General features: G+C 42.9%; 1 protein-coding gene across 1 annotated transcript in view; it reads left to right on the top strand.

Moving 5' to 3' along the window:
- Window positions 1-20,900, top strand: part of marchf5 (membrane-associated ring finger (C3HC4) 5) — a 28,984-nt gene that overhangs the window by 2,693 nt on the left and 5,391 nt on the right. The window contains exons 2-3 of the mRNA XM_008280173.1: window positions 8,643-8,845; window positions 20,686-20,816. Of these exons, the coding sequence (XP_008278395.1) occupies window positions 8,643-8,845; window positions 20,686-20,816 (334 nt within the window). The remainder of the gene's footprint in view (window positions 1-8,642; window positions 8,846-20,685; window positions 20,817-20,900) is intronic.

Raw genomic sequence — 20,900 nt, 5'->3', positions numbered from 1 at the left:
TCTTCATGTCGTCCAACAACAAGTAAATCAAAGTTCTACATTTTTCTGATGCTCTAAAATGTGCTTTTGAGGTGTTAATACACATTTAATTGTACAAACGTGGTCTTGACCTGTTCAGTTTCTATGCGTTTTTATGTGTGGCCTCATATTCTTAGTCAGGCCTTTTCTGTTTTAAACTGAAGTTGACTGAAGCCAAACAGTAGTTGCTTTTTTTTCTTTTTCTTTTTTGCATCCAGTAAAACTGCTGATAGGACTGAATGTAGTAGTTTAGCCAGCTGTGGTAAATGCAGCCATGACTGATCACAATAATGCTGCAGAACAAGATAAGTGAATTTACCTTCTAAAATGTAATAGAAGCTTTCCTTTCACGATGGAGGGGGTGGGTGTTTGAAAGAGGCCAAGTCATGATTTGCAAATTATTATCTTGCTTCTCTGTTAGAGGGCACGTGTGATTTTCAGAAGATAATTCAATTCTCCTCTTTAAAACTCTATGGATCAGTAACTAAAGTCCAAGTAATGAATTCTTTTTGATTTGGCAGGTGCATTATCAGTTTAGGAGTTTGACACACAAACCTCTCTGTTTTCAGCTGCTTGGCAGTGCACAGGAGTAAACTGCAAAATTGGATCCACATATAGTCCACAATGAGATTAGATGTGATAAAATCTTATTGTCTTCCACCAAGTGAGGATGGAGTCCTGTTTTCAGCTTGGACATAGATAAATCTTGGAACACTGTCACAAGTGACCAGGCTAGTGTCAGTACACCCTTGATTCAGGCTGTGATAATAAGGGGCCATGGATTTGGTTAGGTACTTGTTTCTGTGAGTCAGACTGCCAGCATGCAGCCTGTCGGTCCCTGTCATGCTACATGTGTGACCAGAGCCTGTGGGTGATGGTGAGGAGATGCTGTAACACTGAGTGCAGGCACATTTGTGTGCCGTTTCTTTCAAAATAGTGACCAGCACTTTGATAGCTTGTGCATTGCGTGCTAAAAGGCATTTGTAGGCATTTGACACTTTACTTTCTGTCAATATTGATCTTTGCAACCATTTCCCAAGCACACGGTACAGTAGCCGAAAGAAAGGTAGGGCATGTGAGCTTTGTGAAATCTGCTATAGCTGCGTATTGCAGGAGGCAGAGGCAATAATCCTGACAGTGTTTGAGGAGCCGATAGCAGGAAGATATATGTTATGTCCCCTTGCTTCGAGACAGTTGTGTACCCAGCCTCTATCACTGACAAACATAAGGCTCCACAGGCTCTTATCTGGGCCTGCCACAAGCAGCCAGCCGCCCCTGCAATGCAGTGTTTCACAAATAGATGTGGGAGACACATTTCAATCCACCCTGACCTTTTTATTGGCTCTCATACCACCTCCTTGTTTTACTCTTTTCTTGTCTGGTTTTGTTGTCCTGAGTGCTGACCCTGTTGCTCTCTGCATGAATGGGTCGATAAATATGTTCTGTGTGTATATTTATGAAGGCTAATAGTAATAATGGAGTGTGCAGCTATGATTTTGTACAGTTTTTGGTATGGGGTGACATCAGCATCCAAAGGCACGGTTAACTTTAGAACTTATAAATTAAGGCTTGTAGCTTATTAAACTGCCGTGTGACTCACCGGATGTAGGTTGTGGGTATAAGCGTGTCATTAACGTTCTCCTCCACTTCTGCTGTCTACATGTTAATGTTTTCAAAATCCGCTTCACTATTAGAAAGAACAACGACCACATCTAAGCAGCAACCTACCCCGCTGAAAAATTCAAGTTTTACGGAGGATTTGGGATGCACAGTAAGACAGCTTTGCTAGTTTTGATTTTTTGTGTGTGAGTTAGCCATTTTAACGATGATGCTCACCTCCCTGTGTGCACATTTATACCAAAACAGTTCCAAACATTTTGCTGAAACATTTTTGCTGCATCCTTTGCTTAGCTCGACCCAACACCGTTATGATTGGTTAAAGAAATACAAACAAGATGCAGCGTTTCTTTCCCCCTGTAGCACAATGACAATGAGGTGTGAGACTAATCAAACTTTTCTATCATGAAAAACAACTGGAAAAACTTGCCATATTTTTAATGCACCATGTCAAGGACTTATTCCAAGAGACTGAAATCATTTGCTGGTCAGCAGCTGAACTTGTCTTGCTTTGATAACCTGCAGCCCACATAAATAACCTGTCATGCATGGCATTAGCTTCAGAGAAGGCACCAGCCAAAGGACACATTTTAGCCAGGAGGCTTGAGTTATTTAAACCACGCACTTCATACCTTTTTTACACTGTGAACACTTACAGGCAGCACAATAATATGATCAAGACATTTAAGACCGATGTTACATGTAAACCTGAAATGTGAGCTACGTGACTAGTGAGTAAAGTTTTGGATTATTAAACTGTAATCTACCACTGGTCATAGTCTTCTTAACTTTGGAAGCCAGCCACTTGTGGGCCCATGAAAGCATAAGCAAGTGCTTTTTCCTGGACTCGTGTGCACGTGTCAAAATAATACAAAGGTCACAGTGCCTCATACTGCAGGCGTTACAAGTACACACATTTGTTATGGAGTAGGCTGAGGCTGTAATAGAGCGAGAGGCTCATGTGTTAGTTGACTAAGTGGACAAAGTTTACTTCCATGTGAATCACTGATAAACGGCATAAACACACCTCCCTCAGTAATGGCTTAGATTTGAGGCAGTGTTGTTTTTGAAATGGTCCAACTCTTATATACTGTAATTAAATATAATTGTGAGACTAATATGTGATATATGAAAGACTGAAATGTTTTTGATGAAGATGATTCAGATCTTCATTTTAGAAGCTAGAGTTGATGTTGTTCATGTCATATTCAGGTGCACAATCCTGAAGGGTAACAAATTGAAAAGAATAAAATAAATATATTGGTGATTTACGTTTTTTACATTCTATACTGACAAGGTCTTCTCTGCACTACTCTGCACATCAGCTCTAAAAGATCACCATGCTGAACGGCTCTTTCGACAACTTGCTCCTCTGTCTGCCGTTTCTGAGCATTTATTTTATGGATCAAGTATGTTTTATTTCTCTGTCAATTTCTATGTTGTTTCGTCTTTTCCTTTCGTAAACACAGCCTGCAATTCAACCAAAAAATCAGAGTTTTTGTCGTGTGACTTTTGGTCACAGTCTGGTTTCTTGGTATAAAACAATTTGTTTTTGTTTTTGATAGGACTTAGATTATTATTGATTTTTTTGATGGAACATCACAGATGATACTTTCAAAGACCACCGGAAAGTTGATCATCTCTTTTTACAGTTTCTGACTCTGATAAATAGTGTAATTTCCTGCCTTTTATTTATTTGTTTATTTATTTATTTTTAAAGACAGCATCCCTTTCAGACCCACCAGCCAGTTTTGGGCTTCTTACGGTCTAACTAGATGCTGATACACAAAAGGTACTAATCTTTGTGGTTGGGTACTATCCTGCCAATGTGGCAAACAGCCTGAGTTGTTATTTAACTGACTTGGACAAGAAGAGTTTGTGATTGGGTAGAGGCAGTCAGACATGGAGAAGCCCTCCTAGGCCTCCACCTTGCTTTAAGATCTTTGTGGACCAGAATCCACTGCTCATGTGCCCTGCCTTTGTGCTGAGGAACCTCCAAGTTTCCCACAGTCATGTGACTGTTGCTGAGTGAATGGAGCCTTTGTGGGGTGGCTTATGCGCCTCTTAAAGAACGGGAACCTGACTTGTGAGATGATGAGAAAGTTGCTTTGCTGTCGCACTCATCTTTGTACAGAGTGTCAATCACACAGTCATTCGGTATTCCTTCAGAGCACACTGTAAGACCCTACTCTCCTGTGTCGATGCGACTGAGTGATACAGTTCTGCGCCTTCTTCAATCTTCTGAATTACATCCACAGCTGAGGTGGAACACATGATATTGGCCCAGCTCGACAGGATCTACAGTCACTCGCTGCTGCACATTCTTTTGATCTTGGCGGCTTGAAGGTTTTTCAAAATAACTGGTGAAATCAAAAGGATAATACACAGTGCTGCTCGCCTGCCCTTGAAGTTTCAAAGCAGTCGGTTAGCATTAGGTGGATTAAAGCTCATTGTAGAAACGGCAAAGCCCCACTTGAGTTTGCCTGTTTAACATGTAAATAAGTGGGTACGACAGCAGGTCACCTTGCTTCAGTGAAGTTCAGGCAAGTCGCCATCAGCAGATCTCAGGTTCTTGCAGGACATCTTGATGGAAACCCTCCAGACCTTGATTGGCAGTAATGGGGTAGTGTGTCAGGTGTCACCCATAAGATTCTTTTAATATTCATAAACATGTAAACATGCAAGCAAACAGCCTTGGTTTGCAGGATTACTTGTGTTGCAAACAATATTCACGTATTTTAAAAATTTAGTGTCATTGGCTACAGTTGTATTCTTGAGAGAGATTTTTGATTTGCAGCAAGTTTTCACATCAAACTGCGCAGGAATTCTCTGTATCAAGGAGACATTTTGTACATGTGCAGCGTAGGCTTATCTGCCCGAGCGTTCTGTTAAACAGGGCCGAGGCGACAGTGAGCTGGAGATTAAGGTTTCGCGCAGAGGATAGCATTTCGGTGCTGTTGTATTAGGTCCTGTCATGCTCTGGGGCTGGGTTACAGGAACAGGAGCCAGTGAATCTAAGGTAGCGCTGGGTTTTGTTCTCTGCTGTCGTGGTCCTGTGCAGACATCTGTCCACTGTTCTACTCAGCTTCTCATCTCCACGTTTTATGGCTGCATCGCTTTCAGCCTCTGTGCTGTCTTTTGAGATCCCCCAGTGTAGGACGCTGGTCCACGTGGTGCATTTTTCTTTTTCTTTTGCGGATTTGCACTGCAAAACAATGTGATCACTGTATTGTATGTCAAACATTATGGTGTAGGCATGCATATCTGTGAGATGCATACATGAGGGGGTGGCTGCAGTAAAGACTGTCCACAGGAGTGTGAATGGATGCTTAATGTTTCCGTCAGACTCCGATTCGCCATGTTCCCACTGTGGCCCTTTAGCCGGACATGTCATCTGAGCGCCTCGACCTGAAGGCTCCTCTCCTGCATTGTCATGTTTTATTCAGCACCAGGGGAGCATTGGAAAATCAGTCATTACAGGCAGGCAGCAACCTGAGCAAATAATCCAAGTTGGCCATCCAGTCTTTGACAGAGGACCCCCCTTCTACACTCATGTGGCCCCAGTAACAGAGCACACCTAGTCCTCGGTATGACGATGACAGAGGGCCACAGATTTGGCATCCATTATTCAACTGTGGGAGCAAGGAGGGTTGAAACATACATGGTGTTCTGTGGGGGGTTCGCTGAGTCAAACACTGGTTAAATGTAAAAATAGTTGTGGAAGTGCTGCTAGAGGGGGGCAACAGGAAAAATTTGACTCAGAAACCCACTCATCTTCATGGCTAAAAAGCATTTTGGTGACTTTTTTTAATATTTGCATGAAGGTGTTTGCTGTTATTGTCTCATCTCTAGTCGTGGTGACCATTACCCAAATTAACTGCCACTAACATATAGAGCAGTAAAAGTTCCTTTCTGGATTTAAACTAGAACACTTCCGGTGACATGACAAACACCCACACATGTTGATGCTCCTGCAGTTATGAAGGAAATTGAGAACAAGCGACACAAGTGGTTTAAGTGCAAATACATTGGAAGTCATGGTCAGTGGAGTAAAGTTTTTTCTTGAGTAATGCTGGAGTACACTTACCACATTGTTTCCATTCTTGCATAGCAGAAAAGAATCCAATGCAAGAGTGATGGTACTTTCTGTATTCTAGGCATCCAGGATGTGCTCCTTGCCATCCTGAAGGCCAATGTCTTATCTCACAACTTTGAAGTGAGCCAAAATGGTAGTCACAACTCTTCTAAGATGATGATTATTTATCACAAAATTCATTGATTTGTATGGGGAAAGTGTTTTATTGCACAATGAAACCTGAATTCACCTGATTTGAGAGCATCTCCTGGAGGCAAATTCTAAATTACATTGTAGTCAAAATGTCTCACTTGTTCCCAGCTTGGCAGAGAAATTAGCACTGTAATTCATCCCACGGTTGGGTATTTCTAATATTCCTGGTGTGAGAGACATTTTTCACTTCCTTGGGAGTTTAAAAAGCGGCCAGGCTTTCTCCATTCTTGTCATACCTGTTGTTAAAAACAGGAAATGGAACAGTAAACTGTAGATACGTCTTATCAGTTCAGACACAGGCAGCAGGTTGACTGAACCTGTTGGAGAGAAGATACTGCCCTGTTTGGTACCTCTCAACCTACGTTGGGTGCAGTTTTAAACACATTTTTTGCATGATTATGAAATGGAAAGAGATAGATTTGGTCTCAGGTTGTGCAATTCCACTATTTAGTGGTGAAACAAACCTTGCCCTGCAATGTGTGTTGGTGGTGGTAGATGGTGATGTTTGCTCAGTTGAATGGGGACATCGTGAATATTAATCTGAAGGTTTTTTTTGTTTTGTTTTGTTTTTGCAGATTTAGTAGCACAAATGTTCTAATTTGAATGCTACCCAAAATGTAGATAATCACAGCCTTAGAGAAATAAAACCAAACATCCCTATTACAGTCTGTCTTTCCACGTTGAATATATGCCAGGGGTTTATGGGAGGTGTGTGTAAACTAATAATTTTTTCATTCATCCAGTGAAATGCCAACTGTTCAAGGTTCAGTGTAATTATGAAAATGAGAACATAAATATCACAAGCGGATAGTCAGGCTGGAAATAGGTCGAAGGCAGCAGTCAGCCGCTGAACCAGTGGATCTCCTAGCAACAGGCTTGTCCCAGGACTAATTAAGTATGAATGAGGCTTTAAGGACATTTTTTTTTTTGACATTTTGGGATTTAGATGGTTGTTTTTCTTTATTTCAGCAAATATCAGACAGGCCTTAACATTTTTTTTGTGCCTAAGAACTGATATAACTTCTTTCTCATAGTTTAGGAGATTGGCTGTTGTAGTGTTTGCCTGATGCTGCTGATTTTTAAAAAAAAATCAATTAATCAGGTCTAAGCTATGAGTGTTTTGATTGGTAGATAGCAGCTAAAATAAGTCGCTGTGCTAGATTCTTGAACTTAGCTCCACGCTGTGAGACACAAGGGTGGCAAACCTTCCAGCTACTCGCACACCGCTGATTAATTATAGAAAAGCAATACAATGTCACAGTCGGAGATGTACTGTGGTAAGGTCAGAGAAGGTGGATATCAAATTACCTCCCAGATGTTGGGTTGACATGGAGCAGAGGAGGTTAGAGGGGTTGTATTGTTCGCAAAAAGAGTCCAGTTAATTGGAAGACGGCACAGAAGACGGACAAAACTTACTAAGGGCTGTAAGTTGGGAGGCACAATCTGTTTTAAGTAGAAGGCCCTTCACTGTGTGTGGGAGGTTATGGTGTTAGGGGAGAGGAAGGAGGATGTGTTGGGATACTTGTGGCCAGGAGGGGGGCTGATAAAATATGGTCTGGCTGGAGGCCAGAACAAGGCATTTGTCTGGATGTCACACACAAGGGAGACAGTGTTTCCTCACTTTGTCTGCATCCAGCGCCCCACTGCTTTCACTGTGCATCCTAGCTGTTTATCAGAAGACTTTGGTCCCACACGCACAGGGATGCCCTGGTGAATTTAGGCTCGAGCAGCAACGCGATTAATGCTAAAGGCAATGTCAGAAGATTGTAGCTCAATCTAGATGCAAAGCGTAGTCAGGGATAGGTTCTTTTTTTGCAAATATTTGCCGAAGCAAAGCAGGAGAATTTGACATTGTGATCTGAAACATAATCCATGGAAATTCTTTACCTTGTATCCAGATGGCAGAGCGAGGGGCCTGTTTGTTTGCGTTGGTGTGTGTGCATTGAACAGTTCCTGCGGTACTGTCAGACATGCTTGACAAGCAGTCAGCGCTACAGCTTGTTTGCCTATAGGGTTTATGTATTGATCTTGGCTGATTTCATGCAGTCCCCGGCCCAGAGTGATGCCGTTGGTGCACGTGTGTTCATCGAGGCCATGCAGTCTGAAGTTATCTGGGAGGCTTTGATCACGACTTTGACTGTTTTCGAAATGCTGAAAAATGGCCTTGCCAACACTTTCCTCAGCGAGAACTCCAAATAAGCCTGATCTAAGCCCAAACCTTTGACTCATGTTTGTAGTGACTTTGTGTTGCTGACTGCCCGTTTTTCACTCAAAGGGTACATGGAAGATTACATTAGTCTCGCTTGCAGCCTTTTACTCTCCTCCCATCTACCACACACTAACAGATGCTCACACACACACGGCAGTGACTTTAGACTTGTTCATTGTCAACAGATGTAGGGGGTTCAAGCTTTATCTCAATAGACTGCATTGCATGAACTCGTATAACCTTTGTATAGTGACAATCTACCTTCGTTTAGCCCGGACGGTCTGTATCGTAAGCAGGTTTAGTTTCTAGCTATTTCTGTAGTTTGCTTTTGCTTGTGTGTTCTAAGAGTCACAAGTATTTATCACATGGATTTGATTTATCAGTGCTGAAGCTGTATTTATCCTGGGTTAAGAGTCACATTATCACTCGTCATCAGCTGTAACACTTTTCCACCTGTGTGTATGTTTCATTGTCTTATCCCAACTGTGGGTGTGTGTGTGTTTGTTCTAGGAGCTGCTGGGTGTGCTTCGCCACGGACGAGGACGACCGCACGGCAGAGTGGGTGCGTCCGTGTCGCTGCCGTGGTTCAACCAAGTGGGTCCACCAGGCCTGCCTACAGCGCTGGGTGGACGAGAAGCAGCGAGGCAACAGCACGGCGCGCGTGGCATGTCCTCAGTGCAATGCAGAATACCTCATTGTCTTTCCCAAACTGGGTGGGTTGCATTTCACAAAGGAAAAAACTAGGGCCGGGGAGATAAGTAGTGAACTTATGATGTTCTGCCAGCATGGTTCAGGGAGCTGGGTTTTTTTTCGGAGCCAGATGTCTGTGCTTGTTGAAAGATGAATTGTTGTGGTGTCAGGTTGTCCTTCAGTTTTGTATGTTTTTAAAGGACGGCTTTAAGTACATTCATAAGTTAAGTGCCTTGTCTTTCAGCCAGTCTGGTATTTATAGGAATTACAGGTTGCCAAATTTGGTGAAGGTATATTTACAAATCTGTGACTGTTGTACAGTGACATTGTATAGTTTCTGACATTAGTCTTACGTGTGTGAAGTACAGCATAGTTAATTGGTGAAGTGCCTTATAGCCCCGTGCCATACTGAGGAACTGCCAGAAAGTTTCTAACTGGCAAATCTACATGTAATTTACTGTACTGTCAAAATGTCACAACAGCTCTCCGTTTCTGCCAGTCGTCAACGCCGAAGCAGCATTACAGAGCAAACTTCCATGTAAATAGACCACTGAAGCTCCTCTTTAAGGGCACTTTTAATAGTTGCTGCCTGTAACCGTACCCAGAGCTGAGAGCTATTCAGTTTGTCTTGCCTGAGTGCATGTTTATTTGCTCTGGAGCCAGCATAGGTTCTGTGGTGATCTGGGTAAATATTTCCTTTCAGCCTGACAAGGAACAGAAGGGTGCTCACTTGTTGTACAGCCCGGCCTCTGGCTGATTGACCAGCAGCAGTTTAGAGAAGCAGCTGCCTCAATTATCCTGACACGTCAGAGTGACGAGGGCTTCAATTGTTCCCAAAAGCTGTGACTCATCTGGTGAAAACATGCCATACAGAGCCGTGCTTATTTGGCCAGAACCTGCGCACCTTTTGGTTTCTTTCTCTGCTGCGGCAGCCTTCGCACCTTTCTGAGAGTGTGACTGAATGTCATTGTGCTCTTTTCAACACGGAGCAGACTCGTGACAAAGTGCATCAGAAAGAATAATGTTGGTTTTCTGCATCCTGCCAGATGTGAAGACTCAGGAAAAGTTACTAGTGCACACTGGCCACTCGGTTGCCCATCAGCCACTGGGCCACTGCCATTTCAACCACACAGAGAGGGAAGTTGCAATTTGATGCCAGAAGCCGGACCTAAAACAATGTTAGCCTGCAGGAGGCTGGGCCCTGCTGGTAAACGGGTTCATGTATATTTATAGCGACCGCGGCTGTGCTGACACTCACTTTGGTGATATAAGCAGCAGGTTTCAGCTCAGCTTCTTTAGATGCTTCCTCATCCTTAAGCGTGTGTTTCTGTATCTCTCTGAGAGCTGATTATTGGCACTCGGCTGGTTGATAGGTATTTATGAATACGTCTGTCACCCTTGTTTTGTATTTAGGGTCGTGTTAATTAGCTCGCAGTTCCCAGCAGGACTGTTAATTAGTGCTGCCTTAAGTCTTACATGCAGGAGAAAAATACCATTTAGCAGAGCACTGCAATAGGGCACAACAGCATTTAATTATTTATGTGTTAAGTGATGATTCACAAGTCATTAAAATATCACACCTATTGGTTCACACATTTGGGAGATTTTAGACCAGGTTTTTGTTTTTTTTAACGTGTCCTTATGTTTTTGTTTGCTGGAACACTTATTCTGAGGAAATAAACAGTTAACGTCATTGCAGAGCACCTTGAACCTGCAGTTTACTGACTACAGTCTCGCAAACTCTGATGTGAGGGGCTTCGTACATGACAATCATTAAGGAACCAATCCTGTCAACTTGTAGGGTGGGACTCTCTCCATCTTTATTTCTTAATAAGAATCAGTTTCTGATATGTGTGGCTGAATTACTGCAACTTGCCATCGTGTAGCATAGAGTAGTTCAACAGCATCTGAGCAGAGTTGTAGGTGGTGCAGAGCTGCAGCAAATGGGGAGAGGTGGGTGAAGAGAAAGGCGGGGATTTCATACATACGCACATTCTGGAGAAAGTAACAGTGTAGAGTTGCGTCTAAGTCGCTTTAAGGCCGAAAGGTATTTTCACACAGAAAAAGAAATAATCTAAATGTTCACTTTTGATGCACAAAGATGACTTTATGGAGGTTTAGAGGTGACCAGAGAGGGACTTCCAAATATGCATCCAATTAATATAAAGGCGACTGACAAGGTTCCAACGAGGCTGTTTGTGACATTGGAATGAAATGTGCAAACTGAGTACATGTCAGACAAGATTATCAGCCTCGATTGGAGATTTCTTCCGTGTTTTTCTAGCTTTCTGGAAGAAACAATCGGCTCTTTTAAACAGTTCAGTTGGAGCTTGAAGAAGAAATCAAAGTAAAGCTGAGACCAAGGCTGCAGTAGCCGTCACACTTTCTCTGCAGGGGCACTGAATACACCGACTAGAATCAATTATAGCAAAATGTACAGCATGTTCTCTGCAATAGAGGCCGCCTTAAAGTGATTACGGTCACCATTTCTAGATTATTTCAATGAAATAACAAGTTACAAAAGTGTATTGGTTAATTATCAGTCCTCCCTTATTTAAAAGGTGCATCTTTTAGTGCATTTAGTGCAAAGCATTCAATGTATTCATGATGAAACCATAAGTTTCTTAGTCATGTTTTTAATTCGCCTGAATATCATGTGACTGTCCTGATGCTCCACCACAAATTGTCTCATGACCTCAGCTTTAATTAGTTTACTTCAGTTCATGTCCTTGGTTTATATTTTGTAGTATATGTGGATTGATGATGTTTAGGTGTTCATTTGTTTGCATGTCCAGTGCTTGTGTTGTAGGTAAAGAACAACTCTATTGCTAATACATCACTATATAGCAAATGACAGTATCCAACAGAAAAAGGAATTCATTGAAATTGAGGTGAAGCCATGCCTGACTTGTTGCCAAGCAACATGCTAAAAGCAAGTCTGTACTGTGGGTTATATCACAATAAATCTCTGTTAGGGTTACACTCCATGTTCATGTACCTTTTTCTCCTTCTCTTTGTGCGCTCTTCATAATCAGACAGCAGATTTGGAGCAGAATCATAGTTGATTATGAAGTCTATTCTGTTTATCTGTCTGTTCTGTCTGGATGTATAATGTCCAAACATGTTTGTGTTATCTGAGGTCAGTGTCTCACTCACATGCTCCGGCTTTGAGACACACTATGAATCGAGCCTCTGTCTAACAGAGCGGCGTTACAATTCATGATTTAGGCTCATTGCATCAGTGTTTTCTCACACTGTGCCACATAATTATTATGGCTTTGTGGTTAGTTATTTTTGGCCGGCTCTTTATAAAAAGCCAGTTATAAAAATGACTTGTGGTCCAGAAGGTAAAGTGTTTACCCTCCAGCTCCTGATGCCCACTCCACAGTTTGTGTTCTTTTGTCATGTGTTCCGATGCTGAAGTGGTTTGGCAAACACCAGCAGAGCGTTTTGATGGATTGGCCGGTGGTTAGAGGGGGAACTTCCTTCTTACTGTGGCTGATCTACCGGGCGATGGTGCCTTAACAGAAGGATACATGAAGGCGTATGCCACCATCACTCTTCATTTATTGAGGCCCTTATATAAGCAACCAGAGGCTTGTTACCTCTGATTTAGCTGCGTGTAGCTTCCTTTGGTTTCACTTCAGCTCTAATGACGGACTGTGAGGATGTGTCGGAGGAGTTTCAGCCTCAGGATGTTTTGTCAATTACTTCAGATGAAGTAACCTCAAACTTTTTTGCCTCCAATTCCCGTGTTTGGTTAAAAGAGCAGAGAGTGCTCTGAATAGAAGAGAATTTGTTGATTTTAAAGTCTGACCCGACAGTACCCACGCTGTTTGAGTAGTTTAGTCATAGACAAACCTTTTTTTCCAACATTTTTGCAATACCTGCAGTGCCTTATTAATTCATCTCCTCTTACCATTTACTGTGGCAGATAACCAACCATACTTTTTTTAGATTTGTTCATTTTCCCTCCTAGCAGCTGAAGCTATCTGGGTAGGAAGTGGAGCAGTGGTTGGTAATATGCGCAGTGCCTGTTGAGTTTACCTCAGAGGCTGTTCCACCACAGGGAAAAGTGTCTTTTTTTCCTAATCCCATTAGCAAGTGTCAGACAGAGGTGGCGAGGGAGCCGCGCAGGGATGTTGGATGTGTCTGGGAGAGAGGAGTGGGAGTGAAAGTGGGTCACGGGAGGAGCCCACAGAGCAGCTCATCAAAGGCTGACGGAGCAGAGAGGAGATGAGCGGAGTGACGCTGCTGCTCTGCTGATGAATTCATGAAATCGCAGCTGTCCTTCAGCGTTTCCCTGCGACCTAAGCGTCGCGTTCACACATCATTAGCACACGGGTCTGCGATGGCGACATTTCTAGAGGAGAAAGGACAGGATGTACCTCAGACACGAGTCGATCCATCAGAGCAGCACATGCAAACATCGGGTGGTGATTTTCTCATTTGCATCTCTGGCTGTGCGTGATGTCAGAGTAGGGTCAAACTGTATTTGCAAACTATTTGGGTTTGCTACTTGGAGTGTTACCACATCACGACTGTTTCCTTAGAATCTAATTTAGATTTCCTTTTTTTTTCCATTTTTTGACGTACGTCTTCCAGCAAACAGAATATACAGTATATCAAATATCCCATGTAAATGTGTATGTGGTGGCTACACAAAGTGCTTTACTATATCTTATTTTAGACAAACTGAATAACATTTCTATCACTTACGAATGCAGAAGAGTGAATGTCTGTTAGCTCGGATTGTGTTTGTAATGTCTGAGGACTTGAGATCCTAGCTGCAGGATACACTGAGCATTAGTGCACTTCAAAGTGAGCAGGAGGAGTAAAGCGTTGTCTGTTTTGCTGCATCATCGCTGCAGTGTTTCTTTCCCGTTTTTCTTATTCCAGCCCTGCTCTCTTTATTATGGTTCTAGTGGCAAAGTGCTAACGTATATTTATGGTTTGCATGTTGTACAGACAGCCAATTGCTGTACCGTCCTTGGTTCAAAAACTTAAAGCACAAATATGTATTTCCCTTTTTTGAATATAATTTGAGTGGCTTGGCTTCACAAGTTGTGGTATTTGCTGCAGCTTTAATTAGCCCTCAGAATAATAGCAATTTCCCACCTTGGTGACAACGCTGGGAAGGCAGTTCTCAATTTGGGTGATGGAGCTAAATCCGTGGACAGGTAGAGACAGGGAGCGCTGTTAGGAAGCTGCCACACTACTTATTTTCTCGGGGTTGCTGCTGAGGGCAGCTCATTTCTACAGGCTTGACAGTCATTACTCATTCCTCGCTCCCAGGGTGGGACCCCTACCTGCCACCGGATCAGATGGGGGGGCTGATTCGGAGCCACAGATCAAGTTTTCTATTAACCCAGGTTTTGATTGTTTTCACTGACTTATGGCACAGGAGCGGTCGCAGCTAGTAGCACTTATACCTTCAAAGAGCTATATGCTGTTCTGGCCGCACTCCCACCAGCACCTGCTGCAGAGCCAACGCCAGCCTATCATGCTAATTTGGCCGGCAGTATAGCTCAGAGGACGGCGTGTCCTTGCTGCTCCTTCTTTACTGACACTCAGCCTAGAGAGCGTAAACAAGCCAGTTGGAACAGTGTGCCAGCGTGCGTGCCCACTACTGAGGAATTGCAGTTGCACTTTTCCCCTCTCTCCTTCACTTCCCCTCCCTCCCTCTGTTTTAATTATCTTAATTATGGAATCTGCTGCCAGCGGCCGAAATGAATTGCTCAGTTGTCCATCCTGCCAGTGGCCATTAAGGGCGACCCAGTTCACTCTGGCTGCGATGGCGTAATGCTTAGGCAGGGAGAAAGCGGAAGAGATTCCAGTGCTGTCATCAAAATATGCCATATTAATGCTCTCAAGCATTGCGAGATCAGTCTGGGCGGCAAACACAGGTGCAGTAAAAGGAGTTCTGGAAAGCATCAAAGGCTGGCAGTAGTCGAGAGAGGGCTGCCGCATTAATGACTGCTGTAGAAACAACTCGCAATATTTCCGTTGTGAGTTTAAGTAGCTTTTAAAGTGACAAATGCGCCTTGCTCACTTTGGGTTTCTTCCTCAACAAGTGGGCCAGAGCAGTGCTGTCGAAAGAAAAAGACCTTTAGCATGGCCTGCTTAAAATGCTGCACAGAGCTCAAAGCTTTTATAGAGTGAATGTACTCAGCTGTAGTTCTACGCTGCGAACAGTGGCTGGATTGTACACAACTTGTGGCAAGTACTTATGGGTAACAGCCTCATAGTGGGCACGCTGTACAAACAGCTTAATAAAGTCTGTCTTATGTTCAAACTTAAACAAGTCATAACCCCAAAATAACCCATTTAACCCCGGAGTTATTTTAGAAAGCTGTGGCTCTTTTTTTTTTTTTACACTTGATGTGTAGGCTAATGTCCGTGTTAGTTAGAGATGTTACAGTTGGGTGTCAACGCTTCTGGCTTCCTCTGAAGGCTCATGAAAATGCATGCGCTCAGGTGTTTGCATTAAATCTGTCCACGTCTTAAATGATGCCTCGGAGATGGCTCGGCAGCCCTGGAAGTAATCCCCCTGCCAGCAGCCTGTAACCAACTGCAGCAGTCGCCCTTAACTTTAAGTGATGGAGGCTTTCTGTGCTACAAGGTCGATCAGTTTTTCACTTGCTGTACGCCAGCCTTGCAGTATACATGAAAAGGATAATATATTTATCAGTCTGCTGCTGACAGGGCCTGAGGGAAAAGTGTTCTTGAACCAAGTCCTGCTTTCACAATGACCAGTGACTCAGCACTGTTTTAATACGACCGCGCGGCCTCACTTCTAAACCAGACAAGAGACGTTTCAAAACGACTATTTTTAGGACATGATTACAAATGTCAGCCTTCTCAGAAAGCCTGCTGAACTGACCTTTGAACCACATTTTAATAAAACGGACCAAATGTATGATTTCACTTGCTGTGTTCTAGTTAAGCTAAGAATTATTTCTACCCATGCCAAATTTTACATTTTTACTACATTTTTATTTGACCAATAGATTTCTTGTGGCTGGAAAGGTCATAGACAAGTAATAAAAGATGTTGTTTCACAGCATCTTAATACTCTATGAACTGAGACAAGTATGACTCAGCAGTTCTCTGGTCACTGAGTCAATTGCAAGTCATACCTAAAACCAAAGACCTCAGTGAGCTTCCTGTTAGACACATTTAACCAAGTGTTTTCAAGTGTAAGTGGCCACGGTGCAAAACATAATCAAAGGGTTCCACAATGAAAAATCTCCAAAGAGCTGATACGAAGCCAAAAGTCACCAATGCACTGGCAAGACCCATCTAAGGATCAACACCAAGATCAAGCTGGTACCAGCATCTCAACGCAGATACTGAATAAAGCTGGTCTCCATCAACACTGACCATGAAAGAAAGGTGAAGCAGTCCACCACAAGAGCATCAAAGATAGTGATGGAAATGCAAAGCTTTGGGCATGTTTTTTTATACAGTGGCTCAGATGTCTTCATAAAAAGACTCCATTGAGATTTTGGAGGAAAACATCAGGTAGTCTGCAGAAAAACTTGGGCAGACAACAAGAGTCCAGAACTGAATCCCATCAAGAATCTGAGTGATGGCAAGAAAGACTTTCAACCTCAAAGACTTGGAGATTGTCACAAAGACAAGTGGTCTGAAATCCCAGTGGAGACATGCAGGAAGATTGTTAGAAGTTATAAGAACCGTTTGACTGTTGAGGTGACAGTTAAAGGCATTGACATGATGACTGAATTCTTATTTTTTAGTAAAAATGGAAAAAGAAAGAAATACTTGAAATTTCTAATTTAACAATATCTTGTTGTCAAATGTTCATGTCATTTTCAGTAACAAGGTATTAGTCCAAGAAGTTGGGTAGGAATCATTTTGGCCTCAACTGTAATCGTAAATAAACAAAACTCTAAGTCATTAGTTGTTATTTATTCTAAATTCTTTAGTATTTCTTTCTATGTCGAAGTGGTTTCAAGTCATTTTCATGCAACATCAAAGTGTAAGGAATGGGAGAACATAAGCTTCTGTTCTTAACACGACCAGCTTCACATTCTAACATTAGTGGCGCCACATCACTCGACTAAAGCTCTGCTCTCAACGAGCACATCTAGTGTTTCCTGCTGTATGGAAGCCAGTCATGAGCGCTGTCGTAGTGCAGCCACAAACCAGCAGCTCGTTTTTTTTAGATATAAAAGGAAGTTTACAGTTTAGCACCTCCAGTAAAACTAGTTACCCAAGAAGAGGTTATGTTTGTCCAACATGTTGGTTAATCCTGTAAATTCTTTACTTTTGTCTAAAGTCTAACATTCTGTTCAAACATAACAACAAAACATATAACCTGTCTGGTTCGTCTACGTTTGTCAGCAGACAGCAACACAATGAAGAAAGAGTCTGCTGTAATACCTTCTAGCTACATGACTGTGATTAATTAGCTCTACTGCAAGAACAACCAGTTAGTTTGAAGTGTTCTGAAGTCAGAACGAGAAGGCGCTTTAAACAGCAAGTGGAGCTAACAGCAGCTACGTTATATTTAAACTGTTTCCTCATTTCTTACTTGGTTTATGTCTCTTTTCATAGTACTTCTTATTTACGTAGTACTTTTATACTTTTACATATTTTATTTAGAATTTCTTAGATCTAGATTTCTATATTTATTCTTGTCTTGTTATTGCTGTGTACCAGTCTCACTCACCTCACCAAGTTCCTTGTGTGTGCGAGCTCACTTGGCAATAAAAAAACGTCTGATTCTGAAAACCGACCATCGTCTGTTAGAAAAAGGAATCCTGCTTTTGTCTGTCACTGTCTGAAGTGATCACGCTAAAGATGACTGAGTTTAGTTTGGTGAATCTCCCAGTGTTAGACTGCATGTGTGAGAATGGTGGTTTAACATTGTGTTTACAAGTGTTGCTTAATGCTGCTTCAATTAACATGTGAAATATCTCAAAACTGTTGTTTGTGGGTAAATTTGTCTAAATCAGGGATATCGCGATACCAGAAATTTGGTAGTTTGTGCCAGTACTACTGAAATTTAGGCCTGGTCCGAATAGCAATTTCTGTTCTCCAGATGTTCGGCCCCAATTAATGAGGAATATCCAGAATATTTGGGGGTGCCGCACAGTGGTGGTGGTGGGTGGGTATTTGTTCTGACGGGGCAGCAGTGAGCGGGCATTTCCGCCATCAGCAGTCACCGTACTGTATCCACCATCAGTGGCAGTGGGCGGCAGGGGCGGGATATTCGAAGATCAAAATTGATGTCCTGATTCCAGCCCTACTGAAATTCTACAATTCCATTCACCAATTTTGATAAATAAATGAAATGACTGTATTTAAACATCATTATAAAAAACAACCGCCATCTTTTGTGGTGGCGTAGCATTTCTACTGCCGTGCCCAGCCGTCTGCTATTAAAAAAATAAATAAAAATGCACATAAATAGCCCAGATGTAACACGTTTATTTAAGAGTACTCACAGAAACAGTTCAGACTTTGAGTATGTAAAACAAACATGACTGTTAAAAAACTCACTCATCCAGTTTCCTCGTCAGGACTTTCATGTGAGGTTTGGTCATATTTTCTGAGCTTCTAAAAAACTTCACTCTGTTGGTTTACATTGCGCTTCTCTTTGCTGCTGAACGTCCTCCTCGTGCCGATGTTGTGTAAAGACCATTAGGAAAGACACCCGTACGGCTATATGTGGACATGTCAGTGGCCTGTTAATGTTATTAGCAGCAGCAGCAGCTCACACTGACCTGCTGCTGCTACGTTGGCCTAAACCAGCTAAGTTGGCCTCTGGGAATGTTGTGCGTCGCCGCTCTACTGCAGCTGTCGTGAAAAGCAACATTTCAGGAGCGTTGTGACAACATGTTAGTAATAAAAGCACTGACTGAACTCATACTAGAGTTCTGGTTTCAGATCGGTTAGCCTTTGGGCTGCTTAGACGAGTTTGAGAGGTTTTTTTCCAACTCATGCTGTTTGCGTTCTGACGTTTAGTCGTTGTCACATGAGTTTTTGCGTCTGTCTGCACTGGCTAATGCCATTTCAGAGAAGTCACAGTTTCTAGTACCTTTGACAGCTGCGGTACTTTTGGTCCAATCATGTTTTCTGAATTGAGGTGTCCGTTGTCTGTGAAGATTCTCAGTCATCCAGGTCGTGGGTGTTCTCGTGGATTAATCGTAGCAACTGGACTTGAAGCCGTTCCACCTCTCATCCAAGAGGCTTCATCAGTTCTGTCTGACTAGTTGGGAGTTCCACATACTTATACCCTAAAGGAGCCATTATTATACTTCAGTTTTAATTGGGGGTTTGTTGCTCCTCCCCTTCGTTATGTGAGTTGTTACACAGTGCCACAGTGGGGTTCGTTAGGGTCTTCTGTGGCTACGTGTGGATGTGGTTGCATCTTTCTGGGGTGAGATCTTAGGACTGAATCATAGACAGGTGAGAGGTGATGCCTCAGACCTCCTCCTCTGTTGAGGATGTAGATGGCTTCCTTAACCCCTCTCTCAAACCATCTGGCCAAAATCTGTCCGTTGTTGTCTTCAAATGAATGTCCTTTGTCCTTCAGATGCAGGTGGACTGCTGAGTCCTGAGGTGTCCGTTATCCTGACATCTCTGTCTGCATAGCGACAAGAAGTACAGCTGCAGCATTAATCGATTTACCAAAGTCTTTAAGTCAGATCTCTGATTCCAGCTTCTTTAATCTAAATATCTCTGCTTTCTTTCCTCCTCTGTGACTGTAAACTGAATTTGTTTGGCTTGAGGATGTCATATTGGGCTTTGTGGAACCCTGATGGACATTTTCCACCATTTTCTGGCATTTTATAGACCAACTGATTGAGAAAATGATTCATTATTAACCAACGTGAAACTCATCGGAGCCCCAGTAAGGATGTGTTTGACCAAACAGGCTTCCAGGGCCTTTCAGCTCAGGCCTGCTGTGGATCCAATCTTGCAGTTTGAGTTTCGAGTTCCACTGCAACACAGAGACGCTCGGTGCTTCGCCGTGCGCTCAGTCCCTCTGGTAGCATCCCCACCCCGCTCTCCTCCCACTGACTCCTGGGCTAGTTATTAATAGGATGCGGATGGGTCTGTCGGAGTGAGGAAATCAGGTTGCCTTCCTGTAAATATTGCATGATTTCCCTCGAGTCTGCCCAGAATGCCAGAGAGGAGGAGGCAGCAGAGATTTTTTATTTTTTTTGTGCCCCTGATGTCAGACGGGGATGTCACTGCTCTGAAGTCAAGTTTGGACTTCAGATTAATCCGTATTACATGCTTGTCCAGATTCAGCCCGGTTATTTTTAATCTCGCTGCCCGAGAAGCTCCTCCCTGCGTGTCAATAAGCTGGCGTTGTCGCTAGGTGTTGCGCCGCTCATGACCTGCTTCAAACTTTGGAGAAGCGACGAGGAAGAGACTTCACTTTCTGCATTGTTGTCATATTTTAGTCACGTGTTTCTTGCATGTGAGCTTCCTGAAGCCTTTAGTTGTTTTGTTGATAAGCAGAAAAGGAAGCTGGTGATGGTGCCGGTTAAACTGCTGACTCACTTTATGTTCCAGCTTAACCTTTACACAAGATGACCAACAGAAATAGCCGGAGCCTCTATTTCTGTAGATGGATGCAGTGAGGAGGACACTGGGATATGTTAAAGACGTTATGAAATCATGAGACAAAACTATTATTCCATGAATTTAGCAGATAACTGGATAATGAAACTAATACTCCTGTGCTTTATGTTTTGGCTACTTTCAGGAAAAGCCCATTAATGTAACTGTCAAGGTCAAATATTACAGAACACCGATGAGAAGAAATAAGAGTTGCACATGTCTTCCCTCAGTTCTGACATTTATATCCATTGTTTCTGTACAGGTCCTGTCGTTTACGTGCTGGACCTGGCCGACCGGCTCATCTCCAAGGCCGGCCCCTTCGCTGCAGCTGGCATCATGGTGGGCTCCATCTACTGGACAGCTGTCACCTACGGCGCCGTCACCGTCATGCAGGTACGAGCTCAGGCTCCTCCTGAGAGGTTTTCATTTATAACAGGCTTGTTCAGGCAGGAGGCTGTTACCAACACTGTACTTGTG

This window comes from Stegastes partitus, unplaced genomic scaffold (assembly GCF_000690725.1).
Source record: "Stegastes partitus isolate 25-593 unplaced genomic scaffold, Stegastes_partitus-1.0.2 Scaffold184, whole genome shotgun sequence".
Lineage (NCBI taxonomy): Eukaryota > Metazoa > Chordata > Actinopteri > Pomacentridae > Stegastes > Stegastes partitus.
Note: the sequence above shows the minus strand (reverse complement) of the source record. Positions and strands in the feature narration are given on the sequence as shown.